The sequence below is a fragment of the Lepidochelys kempii genome, chromosome 11 (genome assembly GCF_965140285.1).
Source record: "Lepidochelys kempii isolate rLepKem1 chromosome 11, rLepKem1.hap1, whole genome shotgun sequence".
Taxonomy (NCBI): Eukaryota; Metazoa; Chordata; order Testudines; family Cheloniidae; genus Lepidochelys; species Lepidochelys kempii.
The window spans coordinates 10,616,757-10,637,436 of NC_136390.1; the positions used below are offsets into that span (position 1 = coordinate 10,616,757).

Below are 20,680 nucleotides of genomic sequence, written 5' to 3' on the forward strand. Positions count from 1 at the left end.
GTTGAGAAGCGAGTGGCGATAGCCCTGTGGAAGCTTGCAACGCCAGACAGCTACCGGTCAGTTGGGAATCAATTTGGAGTGGGCAAATCTACTGTGGGGGCTGCTGTGATGCAAGTAGCTCACGCAATCAAAGATCTGCTGATATCAAGGGTAGTGACCCTGGGAAATGTGCAGGTCATAGTGGATGGCTTTGCTGCAATGGGATTCCCTAACTGTGGTGGGGCTATAGACGGAACCCATATCCCTATCTTGGCACCGGAGCACCAAGCCGCCGAGTACATAAACCGCAAGGGGTACTTTTCGATAGTGCTGCAAGCTCTGGTGGATCACAAGGGACGTTTCACCAACATCAACGTGGGATGGCCGGGAAAGGTGCATGACGCTCGCATCTTCAGGAACTCTGGTCTGTTTCAAAAGCTGCAGGAAGGGACTTTCTTCCCAGACCAGAAAATAACTGTTGGGGATGTTGAAATGCCTATATGTATCCTTGGGGACCCAGCCTACCCCTTAATGCCATGGCTCATGAAGCCGTACACAGGCAGCCTGGACAGTAGTCAGGAGCTGTTCAACTACAGGCTGAGCAAGTGCAGAATGGTGGTAGAATGTGCATTTGGACGTTTAAAGGCGCGCTGGCGCAGTTTACTGACTCGCTTAGACCTCAGCGAAACCAATATTCCCACTGTTATTACTGCTTGCTGTGTGCTCCACAATATCTGTGAGAGTAAGGGGGAGACGTTTATGGCGGGGTGGGAGATTGAGGCAAATCGCCTGGCTGCTGGTTACGCGCAGCCAGACACCAGGGCGGTTAGAAGAGCTCAGGAGGGTGCGGTACGCATCAGAGAAGCTTTGAAAACCAGTTTCATGACTGGCCAGGCTACAGTGTGAAAGTTCTGTTTGTTTCTCCTTGATGAAACCCCCCGCCCCTTGGTTCACTCTACTTCCCTGTAAGCTAACCACCCTCCCCTCCTCCCTTTAATCACCGCTTGCAGAGGCAATAAAGTCATTGCTGCTTCACAGTCATGCATTCGTTATTCATTCATCACACAAATAGGGGGATGACTACCAAGGTATCCCAGGAGGGGTGGTGGAGGAGGGAAGGAAAATGCCACACAGCACTTTAAGCACAGCACTTTAAAAGTTTACAACTTTAAAATTTATTGAATGACAGCCTTCTTTTTTTTGGGCAATCCTCTGTTGTGGAGTCGCTGGTTGGCCGGAGGCCCCCCCACCGCGTTCTTGGGCGTCTGGGTGTGGAGGCTATGGAACTTGGGGAGGAGGGCGGTTGGTTACAGAGGGGCAGCAGTGGCAGTCTGTGCTCCAGCTGCCTTTGCTGCAGCTCAACCATACACTGGAGCATTCTGGTTTGGTCCTGCAGCAGCCTCAGCATTGAATCCTGCCTTCTCTCATCACGCTGCCGCCACATTTGAGCTTCAGCCCTGTCTTCTGCCCGCCACTTACTCTCTTCAGCCCTCCACCTCTCCTCCCGGTCATTTTGTGCTTTCCTGCACTCTGACATTATTTGCCTCCACGCATTCGTCTGTGCTCTGTCAGTGTGGGAGGACAGCATTAGCTCGGAGAACATTTCATCGCGAGTGCGTTTTTTTTTCTTTCTAAGCTTCACTAGCCTCTGGGAAGGAGAAGATCCTGTGATCATTGAAACACATCCAGCTGGTGGAGAAAAAAAAAGGGACAGCGGTATTTAAAAAGACACATTTTATAAAACAGTCGCTACACTCTTTCAGGGTAAACCTTGCTGTTAACATTACATACATAGCACATGTGCTTTCGTTACAAGGTCGCATTTTGCCTCCTCCCACCGCGTGACTACCCCCTCAACCCTCCCCGTGGCTAACAGCGGGGAACATTTCTGTTCAGCCACAGGCAAACAGCACAGCAGGAATGTGTCCCTGAAGAAAAGCACCCTATTTCAACCAGGTGACCATGAATTATATCTCACTCTCCTGAGGATAACACAGAGAGAGAAAGAACGGATTTTGGTTGAATGCCAGCAAACATACACTGCAATGCTTTGTTCTACAGTGATTCCCGAGTATGTGTTACTGGCCTGGAGTGATAAAAGTGTCCTACCATGAAGGACGAAATAAGGCTGCCCTCCCCAGAAACCTTTTGCAAAGGCTTTAGGACTACATCTAGGAGAACCGCAAATGCCAGGGCAAAGTAATCCTTTCACATGCTTGCTTTTAAACCATGTATAGCATTTTAAAAGGTACACTCACCAGAGGTCCCTTCTCCGCCTGCTGGGTCCAGGAGGCAGCCTTGGGTGGGTTCGGGGGGTACTGGCTCCAGGTCTAGGGTGAGAAACAGTTCCTGGCTGTCGGGAAAACCGGTTTCTCCGCTTGCTTGCTGTGAGCTATCTACAACCTCCTCCTCATCATCATCTTCTTCGTCCCCAAAACCTGCTTCCCTATTGCCTCCATCTCCATTGAAGGAGTCAAACAACACGGCTGGGGTAGTGGTGGCTGAACCCCCTAAAATGGCATGCAGCTCATCATAGAAGCGGCATGTTTGGGGCTCTGACCCAGAGCGGCTGTTCGCCTCTCTGGTTTTCTGGTAGGCTTGCCTCAGCTCCTTCAGTTTCACGCGGCACTGCTTCGGGTCCCTGTTATGGCCTCTGTCCTTCATGCCCTGGGAGATTTTCACAAAGGTTTTGGCATTTCGAAAACTGGAACGGAGTTCTGATAGCACGGATTCCTCTCCCCAAACAGCGATCAGATCCCGTACCTCCCGTTCGGTCCATGCTGGAGCTCTTTTGCGATTCTGGGACTCCATCATGGTCACCTGTGCTGATGAGCTCTGCATGGTCACCTGCAGCTTGCCACGCTGGCCAAACAGGAAATGAGATTCAAAAGTTCGCGGTTCTTTTCCTGTCTACCTGGCCAGTGCATCTGAGTTGAGAGTGCTGTCCAGAGCGGTCACAATGGAGCACTCTGGGATAGCTCCCGGAGGCCAATACCGTCGAATTGTGTCCACAGTACCCCAAATTCAAGCTGGGAACGTCGATTTAAGCGCTAATCCACTTGTCAGGGGTGGAGTAAGGAAATCGATTTTAAGAGCCCTTTAAGTCGAAATAAAGGGCTTCACTGTGTGGACGGGTGCAGGTTTAAATCGATTTAACGCTGCTAAATTCGACCTAAAGTCCTAGTGTAGACCAGGGCTAATTAATAGTTCATGGCATGCCAGCTCCTGCATGTTCTTATCCAGGCAACAACCCCACTGAAATCAGCACAAGATTTGCCTGCCTAAGGAAGTGTAATGTGACAATATAAGAACAAAAGATGAAACTGGGGCCTTTCTGAGGCTCTCTAGACTGCAGTCAAATGCAGTCCCCACGTTCGCTGTAGCAAAGGAAAGCTCAGGCCTGTTACTCTTTCACAGATGCAAATATTGCTCCACCACAGGGTTCTAGGACTTGCTTTTACTTCTTCCCCCCCTTGCATAACCTAAAACCTCCCCTTTCAGGATTTCAGAAGATACTGACTGATTGGGCGGGGGGGGGGGGGCACAAATGGGCGCCGTTTCTGCTGCAGCTATTGTTTGGCTCCAACCTGGAAAGCATCTCTGCTTCTCCCCCCACACACACCCACCTGGGGAATTCAGCTGCTTGCAGAGACACTTGAAAAGCTAAAAAGGAATTTTTTTTTTTTTAAAAAAAAAGGTGGCTGGCGCAGCCCAGAAATCAGAATTAAAAGCAAGCTGCCCACCTCGCCCCAGTGGCTGCAGGATTTGGAGCAAACCCAGGGCTGTGGAAACAGAACATTGCACTTTGTTAACAAAAATAAATAACTCCTCACTCTTCCCCTTCGGGGCATGTTTCTATGGAGGAATAAACCTCCACAGGGAGTTTATTATGTGTACATGAGAAGTGTGCCTCCTACTGAAAAACAGCAGGGGTGGTTTTCCCCCTGCTAGTCTGACTTGCGCCCTTCCACCACCTCTTTATTTATCCCCCAGGTTCTCCCCACCGCTCCCATGTCTGTAACAAGTGAAGCAGCACAAAGGAACACTCAGGTAATTTCGATCTTAGCTGCACAAAATGACACGGCATTCCCCCTTCCCATATAAACGATCAGTGTGTGGGCCAGGTTTCATTTGCAACTGTAAATGAAACAGGCCTACAACTGTGTTTATAATCCTCCTTAATTGAATTTCTGTGACAAAACCCAGACAAAATTATTACCCTCAAGTTAGCAACTTGCTCCAAGTAGCCAAGGGTTCCTGGAAAGCTGTTAGAAACACATGGCAGAGTATGATGCCATGCAGTAGTACTTTGGTGTCACTAATATTTTTATCTATTTATTGGGTCGGAGGGTGGGGAGATACAGAGGTAAAGAGGAGGAGAGCAGGGCTGCTTCACTATCAGGGCCAGCCTTAGGGTCTGACAGACCCCAAGCAAGAAAGAATAGAGGTACCTGGGGGGAAGCACCTACGGTGGAATCCAACCTTAGGCAGTGATTTCGTGCTATGTTCAAGGTATATGCACAGAGAAGTTAGATAAAAACATAAAACACTCTTGCTGGAAGGTTGCAATCTTACCTTATTTCTTAGGATTCAGAACGATAACACACAAGAACCCAAGCACAGAGAGACAACGTGGGTTGCTCCCTAAAACAGAGAGGCACATCTGCTCTAGGCTGGCTCTCTACAGATGGCCTCCGATTGCACACTTTCCTAGTGCTCAGTTTCCTGGTCCTACTTGCAGGCTACCTCTTAGAAATTTCACAGATTCCAAGTTCAGAAGGGACCACTGTGATCATCAACCCTTCCCTCTTGTACAACACAGGTGTAACAGGGTGTACTGACCCTTTAAACTAAGCAGGGAAGGGAGGGGGGAGAAATCCCATCTCAGGGATGTTGGTGTGAGCACAGCCCAAGGAACCACTTGAACTGGTAAGAGAAGAAGTGGTTCCAGCCAGGGAGTTAACAATGGAAAGGGGAAAATTCCAGGACTCTGTTACTTTCAGGGACCAGGATTAGAAGTCTCATAGCACAGGAGAGGCCAAGGCTCCCCTCTCTCCTAGCCAATAGTGAGGAGCTCTCAGAAGGAGGAGAATATATATACCTCCTCCACTCTCAGAAAGAGGAAGAGCCAGAGAGCCATGCTTTTGCTGGGCAGAATAAAGGCTCCACAGTCTACAGGAGCATTGGAGTTGGGTATGAACTATGGGGTTGCTAGGATGGACCTTATGTTTGGGACACTGAGGCCTATTTTGAATTACTTTGGGCTACTGACCCAGTTTCAGGGGAGAGATGATGGTTCCCCAGAGAAAGACAATGTTGTACTCCTTAAGAGGCCCCAAACAGAGGGGATAGACGGAGGGAGCTGCAGAAATACCTCTGGCCACAAGAGGGAGTCCCTACTACAACAGGCAATAACAGGTCCCTGAGCAGATCTTTTAGAAAAACATCCAATTTTGATCTAACAATTGTCAGCGATGGAGAATCCATCACAACTCTTGGTAAACTGTTCTAATGGTTAATTACTCTCACCATTAAAAATGTACACCTTATTTCCTGTCTGAATCTGTCTAGCTTCAACTTTTAGCCATTGGATTCTGTGATAGCTTACAATTTTAACGCAATTTTCCAAAACAACACTTTTGCCTCTCCTGCTCCAGCTACTGGAAAAGGGTAAGGGACTGCCCTGCTTTTTGGAAGAGGAGTATCATTTGCAAGTTGCTGCGGTTAGAGAGGAGACTCAGAGACCTCAAAGTCTGTATTGTTTATTCCTAAATCCAGATCTAGCCAAAATTTAGGGGTTTCTACTTCAAAAAAAAAAACACTCCCCTGGTAAAAAGCTTATTCATTTCCTTGGAATAAAAAATTGACTTATGTAGTAAACACAGTTCTTAGTAAGAAACAGCCCATTCACAATAACATTGTGCCAGTCCTAACATATCTTGGGCTCGGACCGTGAGAGCTCTTCTTATTGGAAACACTGTTTCAATAAAGGCCCTGTTGTTCTGAATTACGTCCGGAATAGGAATACTAAATAAAGCCCTGAATATTACTGAAAATTTGCGCAAACTCTTCCTCCAGATGATGGTGTAGATTTTTTTTTGGAGGCTGCTTCAAAACTTCTTTGGACACAGGTTCTTGTTTGCAGCCACCAGCTTCCTGTGTCACATGCACTGATTTGGGCACTGATGCGTACCACATTTAGCAATCGTTAGAACACCTTCGCAGCGCTCTGTCAGCTGGTAACCGCAGCAAACTAGTGAAGTCATATATTACGTCTCAAAGCCCACCATTCATATTTTACTTAGAGGTCCTACCATTGACCTCGGTAGGAATTATGCCTGTGGACTGACAGCAAACAGAGCCCCTGATGGTTAAGTCTGACAGGGAGGAGATAGAAACAAGTCAGCCCAAGTCAATGCAGTGTCCTAGGTTGCTCCCAAATCATCATAGTGGCATTTGTTCTTTTGAACTTAAGCTGGAGGAGAGACAAAGAACAGATGGAACTGGGTCAAGAGAAATGGAAAGGGAAGAGCAGTGGCTTCACAGTATCCCCACTGTAAGCCACAGCAGCTCCTTCACAGACAACGCACACAGCTGAGGTCCATGGGTATGTGGAGGAGTTGGGGGTGGAAAACTACAGAGAGAGTCTGTGTGGGAATCAAATCCCTCTCTGTTAAATTATTCTATCCTCCTCAGTGGTGGGGTAAGACAAAAGCAGCATGGCTCATGGAGGAGAGGGAAAGACCAGGCAGCAGTGTTCAGGAGCCAGGTCCACAGGACCTGGCGATACCACCTGACTGTCGCCAGACAACTCCGCCTCCCCACCTGTTTTAGCGCTAAGAGTTTCTAGAAGCCATTTCCCCTCCTGTGGAAGCAGCAGGAGGTGACAATCAGGTCCTATCGACTCTCCTCAACATCTTCTCTGCTCAGAATTTGCCATTGCTTGTACTAACACCTGTTTTTGAGAGAGCGCTGATTAGCCCTGGGGTCTTCTCTCGTAAATTTCACCAACAAGCTACTTGTGGCTCTCTAGGTAACCTTTTAAGAAGCACCTTTTTATAAGGTATGGGCCCTGTTTTTCCCCAGGCCATGAGCAAGCTGCACTGAACACCTGGAGCAAAGTGCGACAGAATGGCAATATATATATATATATATATATATATATATATATATATATATATATATATATATATATATATATATATATATATATATATAAATAAATCAGGGCAGGAGACCAATGCCCTCCGGAACAGGTGTAAGGGACAGATCTGGGGATAAATCCATTACTGTGCTGTACCACTGCTGCAGCAAAGGAAAGAAAAGGAAAAAATTTTAAAGCGTGATGAAATGCTTTGAGAAAAAGCAATATATTTTTTATATACTTGTAAAATCCATTGGCAGTGAATTTTCTGGTTAATTGGTTTCATCTTATTAAACTAAAAACCGATTTGTAAAAGTCAGGCCTTTTTAGCACAAGTCTGATTCCTGCACCAAAAGCCAATACAGCATTTTGCAGACAGAAAGCTACGCACTGTAAGCCAGGTTCCATTAGTCTGAAAGCAGAGCATTTGCCACACAGAAGAGAAATCATAGAATCATAGAATATCAGGGTTGGAAGGTACCTCAGGAAGTCATCTAGTCCAACCCCCTGCTCAAAGCAGGACCAACACCAACTAAATCTTCCCAGCCAGGGCTTTGTCAAGCCTGATCTTAAAAATATCTAAGGAAGGAGATTCCACCACCTCCCTAGGTAACACATTCCAGTGTTTCACCACCCTCCTAGTGAAAAAGTTTTTCCTAATATCCAACCTAAACCTCCCCCACTGCAACTTGAGACCATTACTCCTTGTTCTATCATCTGCTATCACTGAGAACAGTCTAGATCCATCCTCTTTGGAACCCCCTTTCAGGGAGTTGAAAGCAGCTATCAAATCCCCCCTCGTTCTTCTCTTCTGCAGACTAAACAATCCCAGTTCCCTCAGCCTCGCCTCATAACTCATGTGTTCCAGTCCCCTAATCATTTTGGTTGCCCTCCACTGGACGTTTTCCAATTTTACCACATCCTTCTTGTAGAGTGGTGCCCAAAACGGGACACAGTACTCCAGATGAGGCCTCACCAATGTCGAATAAAGAGGAACAATCACGTCCCTCGATCTGCTGGCAATGCCCCTACATATACATCCCAAAATGCCATTGGCCTTCTTGGCAACAAGGGCACACTGTTGACTCATATCCAGCTTCTCATCCACTGTAATCCCTAGGTCCTTTTCTGCAGAACTGCTGCTGAGCCATTCGGTCCCTAGTCTGTAGCGGTGCATGGGATTCTTCCGTCCTAAGTGCAGGACTCTGCACTTGTCCTTGTTGAACCTCATCAGATTTCTTTTGGCCCAATCCTCTAATTTGTCTAGGTCCCTCTGTATCCTATCCCTACCCTCCAGAGTATCTACCTCTCCTCCCAGTTTAGTGTCATCTGCAAAGTTGCTGAGGGTGCAATCCACACCATCCTCCAGATTGTTTATGAAGATATTGAACAAAACTGGCCCGAGGACCGACCCTTGGGGCACTCCACTTGATACCGGAAAGGAATGGAAAGCTTGATTTTTGTAAAACACACTGTGAAAATAATCTTGTTAATCCATTTCCCCCAAAATTGCAGGCCCTTCTCTCAAGCAGTCTGCTTAGGGAAACTTGATAAACATTTCAGTGAAATAATTTGATGATTTATAGATCAATCTTTTGGTATTTTTCCCTGCACATGTCACGTTCAATTTCTTCCCCTCATTAGGCTACTCTCTCTTTCATTAAATAGTTCCTCTGTCTAACTTGCCAAGGAACTGCCAATGGGCCCCTCATCTTACAGAAGAATAGGCCCAGTTTTACCGATGGGAAAGGGCCTCTAATGTACCATGGACAGAGTACAATGAAGCATGGTAATTTGCCTGTGTTAATGATGCTATTCCACATTGATCGGTGAAAACAAAATCTTTAATAGCTAAATGACACCTAGTGTTTCTGTAGCCTGTTGAATCTGAAAACAGGGGAAGCAAAGATCGGTGTCCCTTGGGAGGTGGAATCAAAGAAGCTGCAATGTCCATTTTTTCCAAGTCTGGCTGGAAACACTGGCAAAAAAGAAAAAAACCCACACTTTAAGCATGTTAGCAGTTTAAATCAATGGACATAAAGGTTTTGGATTAGTAAACAGGTGAGCGTGTTGTCACAGTTTAGGGCAACGGCACCTGAATTTCCCCTCTGTGGTCCTGCAAGGTCACCCACTCACCGGCTTCCAGCTTCCCAATTGTTGCCTCTCACATCTCACTCCTTTCTGACCGGGATATGGCCAGGCTGCACAGCTCCCTGATTGCACTGTGTATTTCCCAACAAAGGCAGTCTGCTTAAACAGACCTGCTTGCTTTCTCTTCAGAGACTGATAGAGCGATTGCCACAGATATATAAGTTACCACACAGTTTTAAGCAAGCCTACTTTATTCTTAAGGTAAAATGCATTACAGAGAAAACAATAAAAGAACCTACATGCATCCTAATAAGCTTGTCAGAGTTCACCCTATCATGGATTCTGGCAGGTCCAGTCCTTCCAAGCCTATCCTAAGGATTGGGGCCCTCTGTGGACCAGGGGTCCTGTCCATGTGCTGGATCAGGAAGAAGACTCTGAGTCCATCAAACCCAGGTTATTTATCCAGAAGTCTTTTCTTTGCCTTTTGTTCTCTGGAGAATCCAGTTCGAACAGCTATGTGCATTTGCTCCCAGGGGGGATGGCTACAATGGCTGATAACCAGGAAGTTCATTAGCATATTCCCCCACCCTACTAGAGAAAGTACATACAGTGCCACAACACACAGTTTCCACGGTAAACATCTGATGAAGTGAGCTGTAGCTCACGAAAGCTCATGCTCAAATAAATTGGTTAGTCTCTAAGGTGCCACAAGTACTCCTTTTCTTTTTGCGAATACAGACTAACACGGCTGTTCCTCTGAAACCTGCCATTTTTCATACAATGTACCCCAAAGATATTAACCCTAATTCAGAAAGTTTATCTTAATTCAATAAAGTGTATCTTCATTCCATAAGGTTTCTTCAGGATACTGTCAGTTTGTCACATGTGTACTTACATTTGCCTACTCTATACACACACACACACAGACGATTAATTACACGGCACAGTCAAAAACATTAGTGCAAAATATCTTTCACCAGTAGAAATAAAATCTGTGACGCTTATTTTTAAGGAGAAAAGAGCAAATCACTGTTAGAAAAAAAAATTCGCCAACATCCTTTGACACTTTTATTTACTAATCCCATTACGAACCCATCGCTGAAGACTTCCCAGTTCAGCAGAGAACCTAGCACACATTTAAGTGTTTGACTGAATCGCAGCCTGAGTGCAACCTAGGAAGTGCTGAGCACCCTCAACCCATATTGGATGCTCTGCATCTCTCATGAGCAGGCTCTCTGGGTTGCTTGGCTAGTAAAAGGTTGCTCAATACAGGTGATCTTGGAATGAAATTAGTGGAGAATTGTAGTCAATGGGCCAAATTCGGCTCTCAGGTGTGCCTGGGTAAATCTGGTATAACACCACTGACTTTGATGGAGTTAATCTGGTGTAAACCTGAAGAAGCTATGAGCAGAAGTGGATGTAATATGTTCGGGACTACTTAGGACAATCATTGAAGATGGGAGGTCACAAATAAAGTTTCTTGTACAGGTTTCACATTTTAGGAAGACAGAGCTATGGTTTACACTAGGAGTAATAAATTATTTTTTGTCAAGGTCCAAATTTTTTGGTCAAGGTATAGTCAAGGTCCAGACTCCAGAGAAAATAATGATAATAATGATAATAATAAGTAAATAAAAAGATTTTATACTCCACTGAAAAGCGCCTGGTGATCTAGATTTGGCCAGCGGTTTGCCTGTTGACTACTTCTGGTTTACCCTATAGTTTATGCTAATCAAGGTATTTGATTGATATTTCTGGTATTTCTGTTATAGAAACCCTTATTTTCAGGGGGTTACAATTTGTCAAAAATTCACTGGATGTGTTTTTTAAGACTTCATAGCAGTCTTGATTTCCATAATATAATAGGCTTGTCTAAACTACTGCTAAACTCGATGTAACTTACGCCACTCAGGGATGTGAAAAAACCACCTCCCTGCCCGCCCGCCAGAAGTAAGTTTCTTTGACTTAAAGCAGCGTCTACACTGCACTGTCAACAGGAGACGCTCTCCTGCTGCCATAGCTTCCGCCTCTCATTGAGGTGGAGTAATTACGTTGACAGGAGAGCATCTCCCATCTACATAGCATGTCTTCACCAGATGCGCTACATCGGCGCAGCCGCGGTAGTGAAGACAAGCCCAACAATAAAGGGTCATCAATGGAGGTCAAGAATAAGCATTTTAGGACTCTTTAAATACTAGTTTACTCAATAAACCCAGACTAGCATTAAGGGGAAGTATCAGAGTCCAGGAAACGAATACCTCACACAGCATGTTAAAAATTCCCTAATATGTTGTATTCTTAGCCTTTCTTTGCTGATCTGAAATACCTGACTCAATATAAAAAGCTCCCTAAATATGTGTTTACATAGTTGGCTCAGTAATCTACTTGTAGAAAGTGGGGTTTTGTGGGGGATGGACATGTTGGTTTTCTCTGAACACTGCTTGAGTTACACTAAAGAAATGAATCCTTAAATTTCTTGGAGTAATTTTGTTTTTGTCCTCCTCATTTTGGATCCCACATTTGGCCTGTGGCAATTTAAGAGTATAACTGTCGCAAGGAATATCTCTGTAAGTAACCAAATATCTATGGACAACTCTGCAATAGTTCCCACACTTCATTACTCATTCATGCAAACTCTGATTGCAGTCAAATATCCAAAGCAAGGATTTAGGACTACAGGATCTGATCAAGCAGGTATTAGTCCATTCCAAATCTGAGCTCTAATCTTTCTCCTAATGAAAGTAGTTGAGGTTCTATGCAAGGAAAGGCTGCGGGATTTGGCCTGTAATTTTGCAAAATCCATTATCTACTTTTTGGTGTAAATGGCTGATAAGATTTTCATTGTGACCATTAGAGAGTGGGTGACAGCAAGCATAACACAGAGGCACCTATAAAGTTAATCACACCTATGCAACACCATTTTTCTCTTAGTATTCTCTTATTGTCATGTCTTTTACTTGAGCTCTTTCACATTTGATCTCCTTGAGAAAAACAGCCTTGCCTACTGATATTTTAAAAATAAATAAATAAATAAATACTTAAAATTACCATTTTCAATGGCCAATCATTGAGTTATCCGATAACACCTGCCCAAAGCCATCAACAATGACTGAAATAAAGGCTGGAAATGGTTTTGTCTTCATTATAAGTGGTTTGGGTGCTGAGTTTTCCACTGAATTAAATGGAGATTGAATAGATCAGCAAATGAGCTGAGTGGAAGGCATAACATAAAGCTTAGGAAAGATCTGCTGAAATTCACAGTTGTTTATTTAATTCACCCATAAAAATTAGAAATGGGACCAACCAATAAATAACAGCAGGCCATTTCCTTTTTTAAACTCTCTCCAGTCCAGGGCTAATAAATCTAACCAGGTTTATGCCACAAATAGTTTTTCTGCCAGACAAGGGGAAAAACATTTGTGGAAGGAGAAGGGAACTTCCCATTATGGAAGCTACTTTTGGATGTAATGAAAATTTTAGGCTAATTGCCAGAAACTTTATTCCCCAAAGTATAAATGGTGAAAGGCTGAAAACGTTTACTTTTAGGTGTGAAAAGCCTTCACGGAGCTCCAATTCTGATACAAAGTGACAAAAGGCTGACAAAACAGTCAGGGCTGGAATGAACCCAAAGTCAAATTCATTCCTGGTGTAGCACCACTTAAAGTAGGTCCCCTCAGCATGCCACTCCAGGGTTTAGAGACATTATGGTCTCCTTGGTTCAGAGTGGAGTTCCTAGTGATATCGATGGGACCTCCACAAACAGGCAGAAGGTAGCCCAACACCCTCTGCTTGTTCTGTGCCTGGGTATTGCATGCCAAATTTTGATAATGTATCACTGCCTTTTATTTGCTGCTCATAGAGATTAGTGCTCTTATTATTTTTATGGTTCTGGGCCCTTTCCTGCAATAATGATGAGTTCACCTGGCATTCCACATCCAAGCTGAACAAGCCATTTTTGGAATTCTTAAACAAGAGAACAATAAGCTGTGAAAGCAAAGTGTCTCAACCTGAACCTTCCATTTTGGAACCATATGATCTTACAGTCATTTCCTTCCAAGCTTTCTGCATAAAGGAATTCAGAAACAGAAGGCAGGTCCTAGCAAAGAATAGGGGGGGGAGTTACCATGGCTGTAAATAGAGTCTTAAATACTTACTGTCTCTGCATCACTGTTGTGTCACATTCAAAGTCACACTCAGGGAAATATCCTGTAGTAACCTGAGGAAACACCAAAGAACATGTAAGTAGGGAGAGGACACACAGGACCAGCTCTCAGCAGAACAGAGCAGAGACTAACCAAAAAAAAAAAAAAAGCTTTACTATTATTTAAAAATAATAATTTTTAAATAACCCTGATATTTTGAATTAAGAGTAAAATACAGAGTAGGGCAAAGACTACAAAAACCTTCCCGTCAAAGTTCATTTCAATGTGGCTTTAGAATTTGCTTTGCTTGTGCACACTCCACTTTTGCATTTGCTTTCTGCATTTATCCTAGCCCCAGATTTAGAAATTTTGCAGAAACAGCAACATAGCATTTGTTTGAAAATTGGGTATGTGAATGGCCCCCATTACCGGAGTATCTGAGCACCTCCCAATCTTTAATGCACTCATTCTCACAGACTCCCTATGAGGAAGGGCAGGGTTATTATCACCATTTTACAGATGGGGAACAGAGACACAGAGAGGCTAAGTGACTTGCCCATGGTCACAAGGGAGGTCCGTGGTTGAATCCAGGTCTGTAAGACCACTAACCACTGAACCATCCTCTCTCTTGTTGTGAAAAGCAAATTCATAAACAAGCACATTCGCTCCACATATCTAATTCTTAACAGTTGTCTTCACCCATTCAAGAAGCAGAAACATACAACGTGTCCAATCCAAACTAACCTACACAGCTCACATTTAGAATTCCACATTTAGAATTTAGAAAGTCTCACAATGGGTTTGCAGAATTTGAGAAACTCATTAGCTGCTTGATGACAGTGAAGAGGCAAGAGTAAGCTATTAATAGGATGAAACTTTGGATTGCGGTAGTGTCAGAAAGCTTCAACCCGTTTGGACCCCCTTGTGCGAGGTGCTATATAAACATAATAAATGACAGTCTCGGCCCCAAAGAGCTCACAGTTTAAATGACAGGAGGTTGGAGAAAGTAAGTAAGTAGACAGGCAGGACCACAACAATAAGGAAAAGTATACATTGTTTTAGCACAGACTGGTTGTGTGCACAATTTTTAGCCAATCTGTTATTCACTTTGGGAGAGATTCTGATACCCTTACCCACATCGAATAGCACCTACTCCAAGAGAAGTCTCACTGAAGTCAGTGGGAGCACCCATCTCTCTCTAGATAGTACAGTCATGGGGGCCGGGAAGGTAGCTATCTAAGCACCTCAAAATCTTTAATGTATTTATCCTCACAACACCCAGTTTGGTAGGTACAGCTATTATGCCCATTTTATAGACAGGAAACTGAGGCACTGAGAGGCTAAGTGACTTGCCCAAAGTCACACAGGACGTCTGTGCCCTAAGCACTGGACCGTGGACCTCCCAGAGAGAATGTGCCACTTGTCATGAGCAAAGGGGATCAGAACCTGGCCCTCTGAATTTCTCACTCATCTCTGATATCTGTTTATCCTCCCTGTAGAAAAGACTCTAAAGCAGGGATAGTCAATAGGTGAACCGTAGGCCAAATCTGGACGGCCAGATGCTTTTGAACAGACTCCAAAATATTTTTATTTACTTATTATCATTATTATTATTATTTTTTTCTCTGGAGTCTGGACCTTGACTATACCTTGCCCAAAGAAATTTGTACCTTGCCCAAGAAATTTGGACCGTGCCAAAAAAATAATTGACTACCCCTGGCTCTAAAGTGTGTAGCTCTTGCAGATCTTACAGCAAAAAAATACATAGTTCTAATAATCGCAGCAGCACCCAATTTGGGAAAAACAAGGAAGCTGCAACAACAGAAGAGCATTCACACTGTTGGCAGAGAGGACTGAGGCAATTGTTTTCCACAAAAAACTTCATTTATCATGTCTCCACAATGCTGAAGCGGCTCTCAGGCCCCTTTTTGTAACATTTTAAACCTGTCACACACGGTCACACAATCACCATCATCTTTCAATTTCCTTCCCTTCCCTAATTGCGCTTGTGGAAAAAACTAGAGGAGAGGCTTTCGGAGAGGAAATCTCCACACATTTTTCCCCAGCTGTTCTACCTGGGGCTGGATCCCAAGCACTGCAGAGCCCGAGGGAACCAGAGGAGGTCAGAGTTTTCCACACAGCAGCCCCGGGCTTTCCCCCACAGCTCTGCCCTGGCTCTTTGCAACATGGGCATCAATGAAGTCGCACTAGCAATGACGCTCCTGAGGATTCGCCTCAAAAAGGTAAGGGCGTGTAAATAACATTTAGCTCAGACGATACTACTGCTGTATACAGCCAGTGGGGGAGCACCATGTGCATTCCCATCCCTGCAGACAGCCCACCCAATCTCTTTCCAGCCTCACCCCCACCTCCATCCTTGAGCGCCTCTGCTTTAGGGCAATGTTACACAACCACCCTTGCTAGTTCATTAGACCATAATATATACAAGTCAACTCAAGATGGGGGAGAGGAATGAAGGAAGGGGGGGCATGGTTGGAGGAAGGGGCTGTCTAAAAGGCATGCTGTAGCTCAACCACCAGCTACTGAGTTCAAAGAAGGGATCGCTAAGGGGATTTTCATGGCTGCTGTGATGCAGGAGGTCAGACCAGACAAACTCAATGGTCCCTCTGCCCTAAGATGTATGAGTCTATAAACTACCTGGCATGTGTGTTTGGAAGCAGTGATGAGTTTACCTAACACTAACTTAAGAAGTCAATAAACCCCAGACTAGCATTAAGGGGAAGTGTTAGAGTCCAGGAAACGAATACTTCACACAGCATCTTAAAAATTCCCTAATACGTTGTATTCTTAGCCTTTCTTTGCTGACCTGAAATACCTGACTCAATATAAAAAGCTCCCTAAATATGTGTTTACATAGTTGGCTCAGTAATCTACTTGTAGAAAGTGGGGTTTTGTGGGGGATGGACATGTTGGCTTTCTTTGAACACTGCTTGAGTTACACTAAAGAAATTAATCCTTATATTTCTTGAATTAATTTTGAATTCCCTCCCAAGTTAAAGCATGAAGCTGTTCTCCTCTCTCAGTTAAAAAATAAACATGATTTATGAGTGGGATTTTCTGTCAGATTATTTGGATGCTCTATTTCCACAAATTTTAATTGAAACTGGGGTTCAAGTCCCATGTGCAGCTATGAAAGATCTCAGCCTCCATGTTTTGCACAACCAGAGTCAAGTAATTCTAAGTGAAGTATGACAGTGAGCGTCAAGAAGGAACTGTCAGAAACATTAATAAGTAGAACTCCATGTAAAATAAGGACCAAACCTCACCCTGAACACGATTACATGCCGGTTGCCATCTTGGCCAACACACCAGGGCTTGAACCGAGGACCTCCAGAATTAAAAGCACAAACTGCTATAGAACCAAGCTAAAGAGCTAAAGAACCAAGCTTCTGCTCCTGGGGCTAGAACAGATTCATATTTTTGGCAGATCAGGCACAGAGGAGAACTTGTAATGCACACTCCCCCATGGGTTACACAGGCAGCCCACTGGCTTTTAATGACAGATGCTACCAAGGACAGAATATTACACTGTAGAGCACCGCCTTCAAGAAGCAACAGCTGCGGTGTAGAGCAGTGGTTTTCAAACTTTTTTTCTGGGGACCCAGTTCAAGAAAATTGTTGATGCCTGTGACCCAACGGAGCTGGGGATGAGGGGTTTGGGGTGTGGGGTGTGGGAGCGGCTCAGGGCTGGGTCCCGGTCGGCTGTCCAGAGCGACCCAGTGCCTTTCATGCCGCAACCCAGTCCTGGGTCGCAACCCGAACTTTGAAAAACACTGGTGTAGAAAACCGGGAGTCCGGTTACACTCACAACTCTGTCACAAACTTGCTGTATCATCCTACACAAACCCCTTTGCTCCTCTGCACCTCTGGTTTCCTACACGTGTATAAAGAGGATAATGATGTTTGCACACCTTTGTGAAGCATTCTGAGAGCTGCAGACAAAGATCTATGGAAGTCTAAATAAAGATGGAGTTTTGGTGTTAGGGTATAATATACCTAGCTATTTGTGTGGCTCTCTTCAGGATAGCATCTGAGCAACCTCATAATGGATTTTAATCCTCACATTGCCCCTGTGAGGTAGGAACGTACTATCCAGGTTTACAGAGTAGATTAAGTGCCTTGCCCAAGGTCACACAGGAAGTCTGTAGCTGAGTTAGGACTTGAACCCAGGTCTCCCGATTCCAAGTCCGGGGTCCCATCTACTAACCCATTGTTCCTTAATCCTAAACTCCCTTTGAAGCTCCCAATGCATGTGCAAGGAACAAAGACAAACACAAAAGGTGAATGCAGTGCTCTAATCACTTTGCATTAGTGTCAGTAACATTTAAACAGGGAGCTGTAGGATTAACCTGAAATGAAAGAGTGCATTGAATGTCATGTTTGGGTTACTATATAAAACCACAAGAAAATACTGTAACAATGTCAACATTTCCCCCCTCCAAACTAATCAGACCCCTAACTGTTCAGTGCTAGGCTCCCAGCCTCACCACAGATTCCCCATGCCTGTCACTTAGTTGCATAGCAAGGAACATTAACACAGCAAAAAAACCAGCCAGAGATCATCAGTAGTTGAAGTTTCATGCATTATATCAGTATGATTGAAGGGGCAGCATGTGGTTGCACACTGAACCAAAGGGGAAACTGAAAAGCTAACAAGGTTCAAAGACAGATAGCTAAGTTTTCAAACTGTGCAAGCTTTTTAGGCCAGCTTTATTATTACAGCTGGGATTGCTTGCCCTGGTTTAGCTGAATAAAGTGGTGTTTTCCCTTGTAATATTTCAGAGTCCTTTTAGGAATCAGAAATCACCACCAGCCAAATTCACAAGGAGCAAATACATAATAATGTAAATGGGCCAATAATTTAGTCAGTGGAAGGTTCCTTTAGTTAACACTGAGAAAAACCTGGGTCAAGGCCTCAGGATTTGATCCTTTGATAAGATCCTCAATGCAGAAAAGCTGCATCCCGTTGGCTTGTACAGTGCTGTGCACACATCTGGCAGAAAAAACAGTTACTAACTTTGCATAAATGTTGTTCTTCGAGATGTGTTGCTGATGTCCATTCCAATGTAGGCGTGTGCTCACCCCAAGCACCACGACCAGAAAGTTTTCCCTCAGAGGATATCCGTTGGGTTGGCTCTGGTGCCCCCTGGAGTAACACCCTGATAGCACCAGTATAAAGGGCCCTGCTGCCCCATTGCCCCCTCAGTTCTTTCTTGCCAGCTAACTCCGAGAGAGGGGCAGGTGGAAGGGGGGATTTGGAATGGAAATGAGCAACACAACTCAAAGAACAACGGTTATGGAAGGTCTGTAATAGTTTTTTCTTCTTCAAGTTTTTGCTCATGTTCATTCCAAGGTAGGTGACTCCCAAGCAGTTGTGCAGGTGGAGGGTTCGGCATTCACTGGCATGCTGACTGCAACACTGCTCGGCCGAAACCCGCATCATCTCTAGCTTGCTGGGTGATGGTGCAGTGGGATGCAAAACCGTGGACTGATAATGACATTGCTACTCTACATATATCCTGGATAGGAACTTCAGCCACGAATAACGCCACCAATGCTTGAGCCTTGTAGGATGAGCTGTCAGCAGAGGGTCCCGGGATTTTTGCTAGGTCGTAGCATGTGTGGATACAGGAAGTGATCCATGATGAAATTCTTTCAGCCAAGACTAGATGGCTCTTCATTCTGTTTGTAATGGCTACAAAAAGCTGAGTGAATTTCCAAAAGGGTTTAGTCCTTTCTATGTAAAAGGAATTGGACACACTTCCTGTTCTGCCTTATCACAAACAGATCCATCTGGGGAGTTTCCCACCTCTGGAAAATGGTGATCATGGCATCTGGGAGGATGGACCACTTTTTTTGGTAGGAGAAGGATCTGCTGAGATGATCTGCTAGCTCATTCTGTAACCCTGGGAGGTAAGAGGCTTCAAGGTGGATCAAGTGGGCTATGCAGAATTCCCACAGGTGAAGAGCTTCCTGGTAGAGGAGAGAGGAGCGCACCCTGCCCTGCCTGTTTATATAAAACGTTGCAGTCGTGTTGTCTGTCAGGACCAACATGCAGTTGCCCTCCAAGTGGGGTTGGAATGCCTGGCAGGCAAAGCATACCACCCTCAGTTCCCTCACCTGGAGGTGTAAAGAGAGTTCTTCTGGAGACTAGAGGCCCTGAGTCCCCAAGTGAGCCCTCCATCCCATCGCCGACAAGTCTGTAACGAGAGGTGTTGACGGTTAGGGCCTTGAGAATGGAACTCCTGCACATATTGTCCATGGGTCCAGCCACCAAATAAAGGTGGTAATCACCGACAGGGAAAGTGAAATCACCATATCCAAATGGTGTCGGCCCAGTGCACATACCAATGCCAGCCAAGTCTGGAGAGGCCTGAATCAGTCTTACATGCTGTACCACATAGGTGCATGATGCCATATGTCACAGGAGCTTTAAGCAGTTCTTTGCTGTGGCGATTTCTCAGAAGGGTTTCCAGGAGGAAAGCTCTGGCCTGGGTCAAGTCGAAGACCACCCCAATGAATTTTATCCTTTGACCCAGGGAAAGGGTAGACTTCTGCATATTTATCAACAACCCCAGGTCTGGGAAAGTTGACAGTATTAACTTTACATTTGCCTCCACCTGGGCTTTGGTCCGACCTCTGATCAGCCAGTCGTCACGGTAAGGGTAGACCTGGACCACTTGCCTCCTCAGGAAGGCTGCAATGACTGCCTACATGCATTTCTTGAACATCTGAGGGGCCGCTGACAGGCCGAACAGCAGCACGTTAAAAGGTAGTGCATGTGGTTCATGACGAATCACAGGAGCCTGCTGTGTCCCTGAAAGATTGCAATATGAAAATAAGCGTCCTTCAAGTCGAAGGCAGCAGACCAGCCCCTGGATCCAGAGAAGGGATAATGGAGGCCAGGGAGACCATGCATAACTTCAGTTTCTTCATGAATCTGTTGAGGTTTCACAGGGGGTGGGGCTGAGAGGTTTGGAGTGTGGGAGGGGACTCAGGGCTGGAGCACCGGGCTGCCACAGCCAGGGGCGCCCCAGCCGCAGCAGGTCCAGGCTGTGCCATAGTCGGGGCTGGGGGGCTGCCCTGGCCACAGCAGGTTGGGGGCCAGGCTAGGTTGGTCCGGGGGAGGGGCGCCCTTACAGGGCACTTAGCAGCTTACAGGGCACTTAGCTGCTAATTTAACTAACTGAAACTTAAGCACTACAAAAGAACCATGTACAGTAAATAAGCAAAGTTCACTGAGAGAGGAACTTGCGGGAAAACACAAGGATGAGCTGCAGTTCCAACCATCGTCCTCGGCAGT

General features: G+C 45.1%; 2 protein-coding genes across 10 annotated transcripts in view; both read right to left on the minus strand.

Moving 5' to 3' along the window:
• Nucleotides 1–20,680, minus strand: part of SEMA5B (semaphorin 5B) — a 363,514-nt gene that overhangs the window by 238,966 nt on the left and 103,868 nt on the right. For 8 of the 9 annotated variants that reach the window (XM_073305098.2, XM_073305088.2, XM_073305090.2 and 5 more), the window contains exon 2: nt 13,369–13,430. The gene's annotated coding sequence lies outside the window, so the exon portion shown is untranslated. Of the gene's footprint in view, nt 1–13,368; nt 13,431–19,497; nt 19,578–20,680 lie in introns of all 9 variants that reach the window. The other variant, XM_078854781.1, reaches the window with a different exon arrangement.
• On the minus strand, nt 1,132–2,901 carry LOC140895910 (uncharacterized). The gene is made up of 2 exons (XM_073306810.2): nt 2,238–2,901; nt 1,132–1,668 (listed from the first exon to the last, which is right to left on the minus strand). The coding sequence occupies exons 1-2, from the start codon at nt 2,818–2,820 to the stop codon at nt 1,148–1,150; spliced, it is 1,104 nt and encodes a 367-aa protein (XP_073162911.2). The 5' UTR covers nt 2,821–2,901; the 3' UTR covers nt 1,132–1,147.

What these genes read in the sequence shown, in the direction of transcription:
- LOC140895910 (XM_073306810.2), bottom strand. Translation starts at nt 2,820, where the DNA reads ATGCAGAGCTCATCAGCACAGGTGACCATGATGGAGTCCCAGAATCGC. An exon ending in AGGCGGAGAAGGGACCTCTG is followed by an intron (nt 1,669 to 2,237) that starts GTGAGTGTACCT and finishes TTTCTCCACCAG; the next exon opens with CTGGATGTGTTTCAATGATC.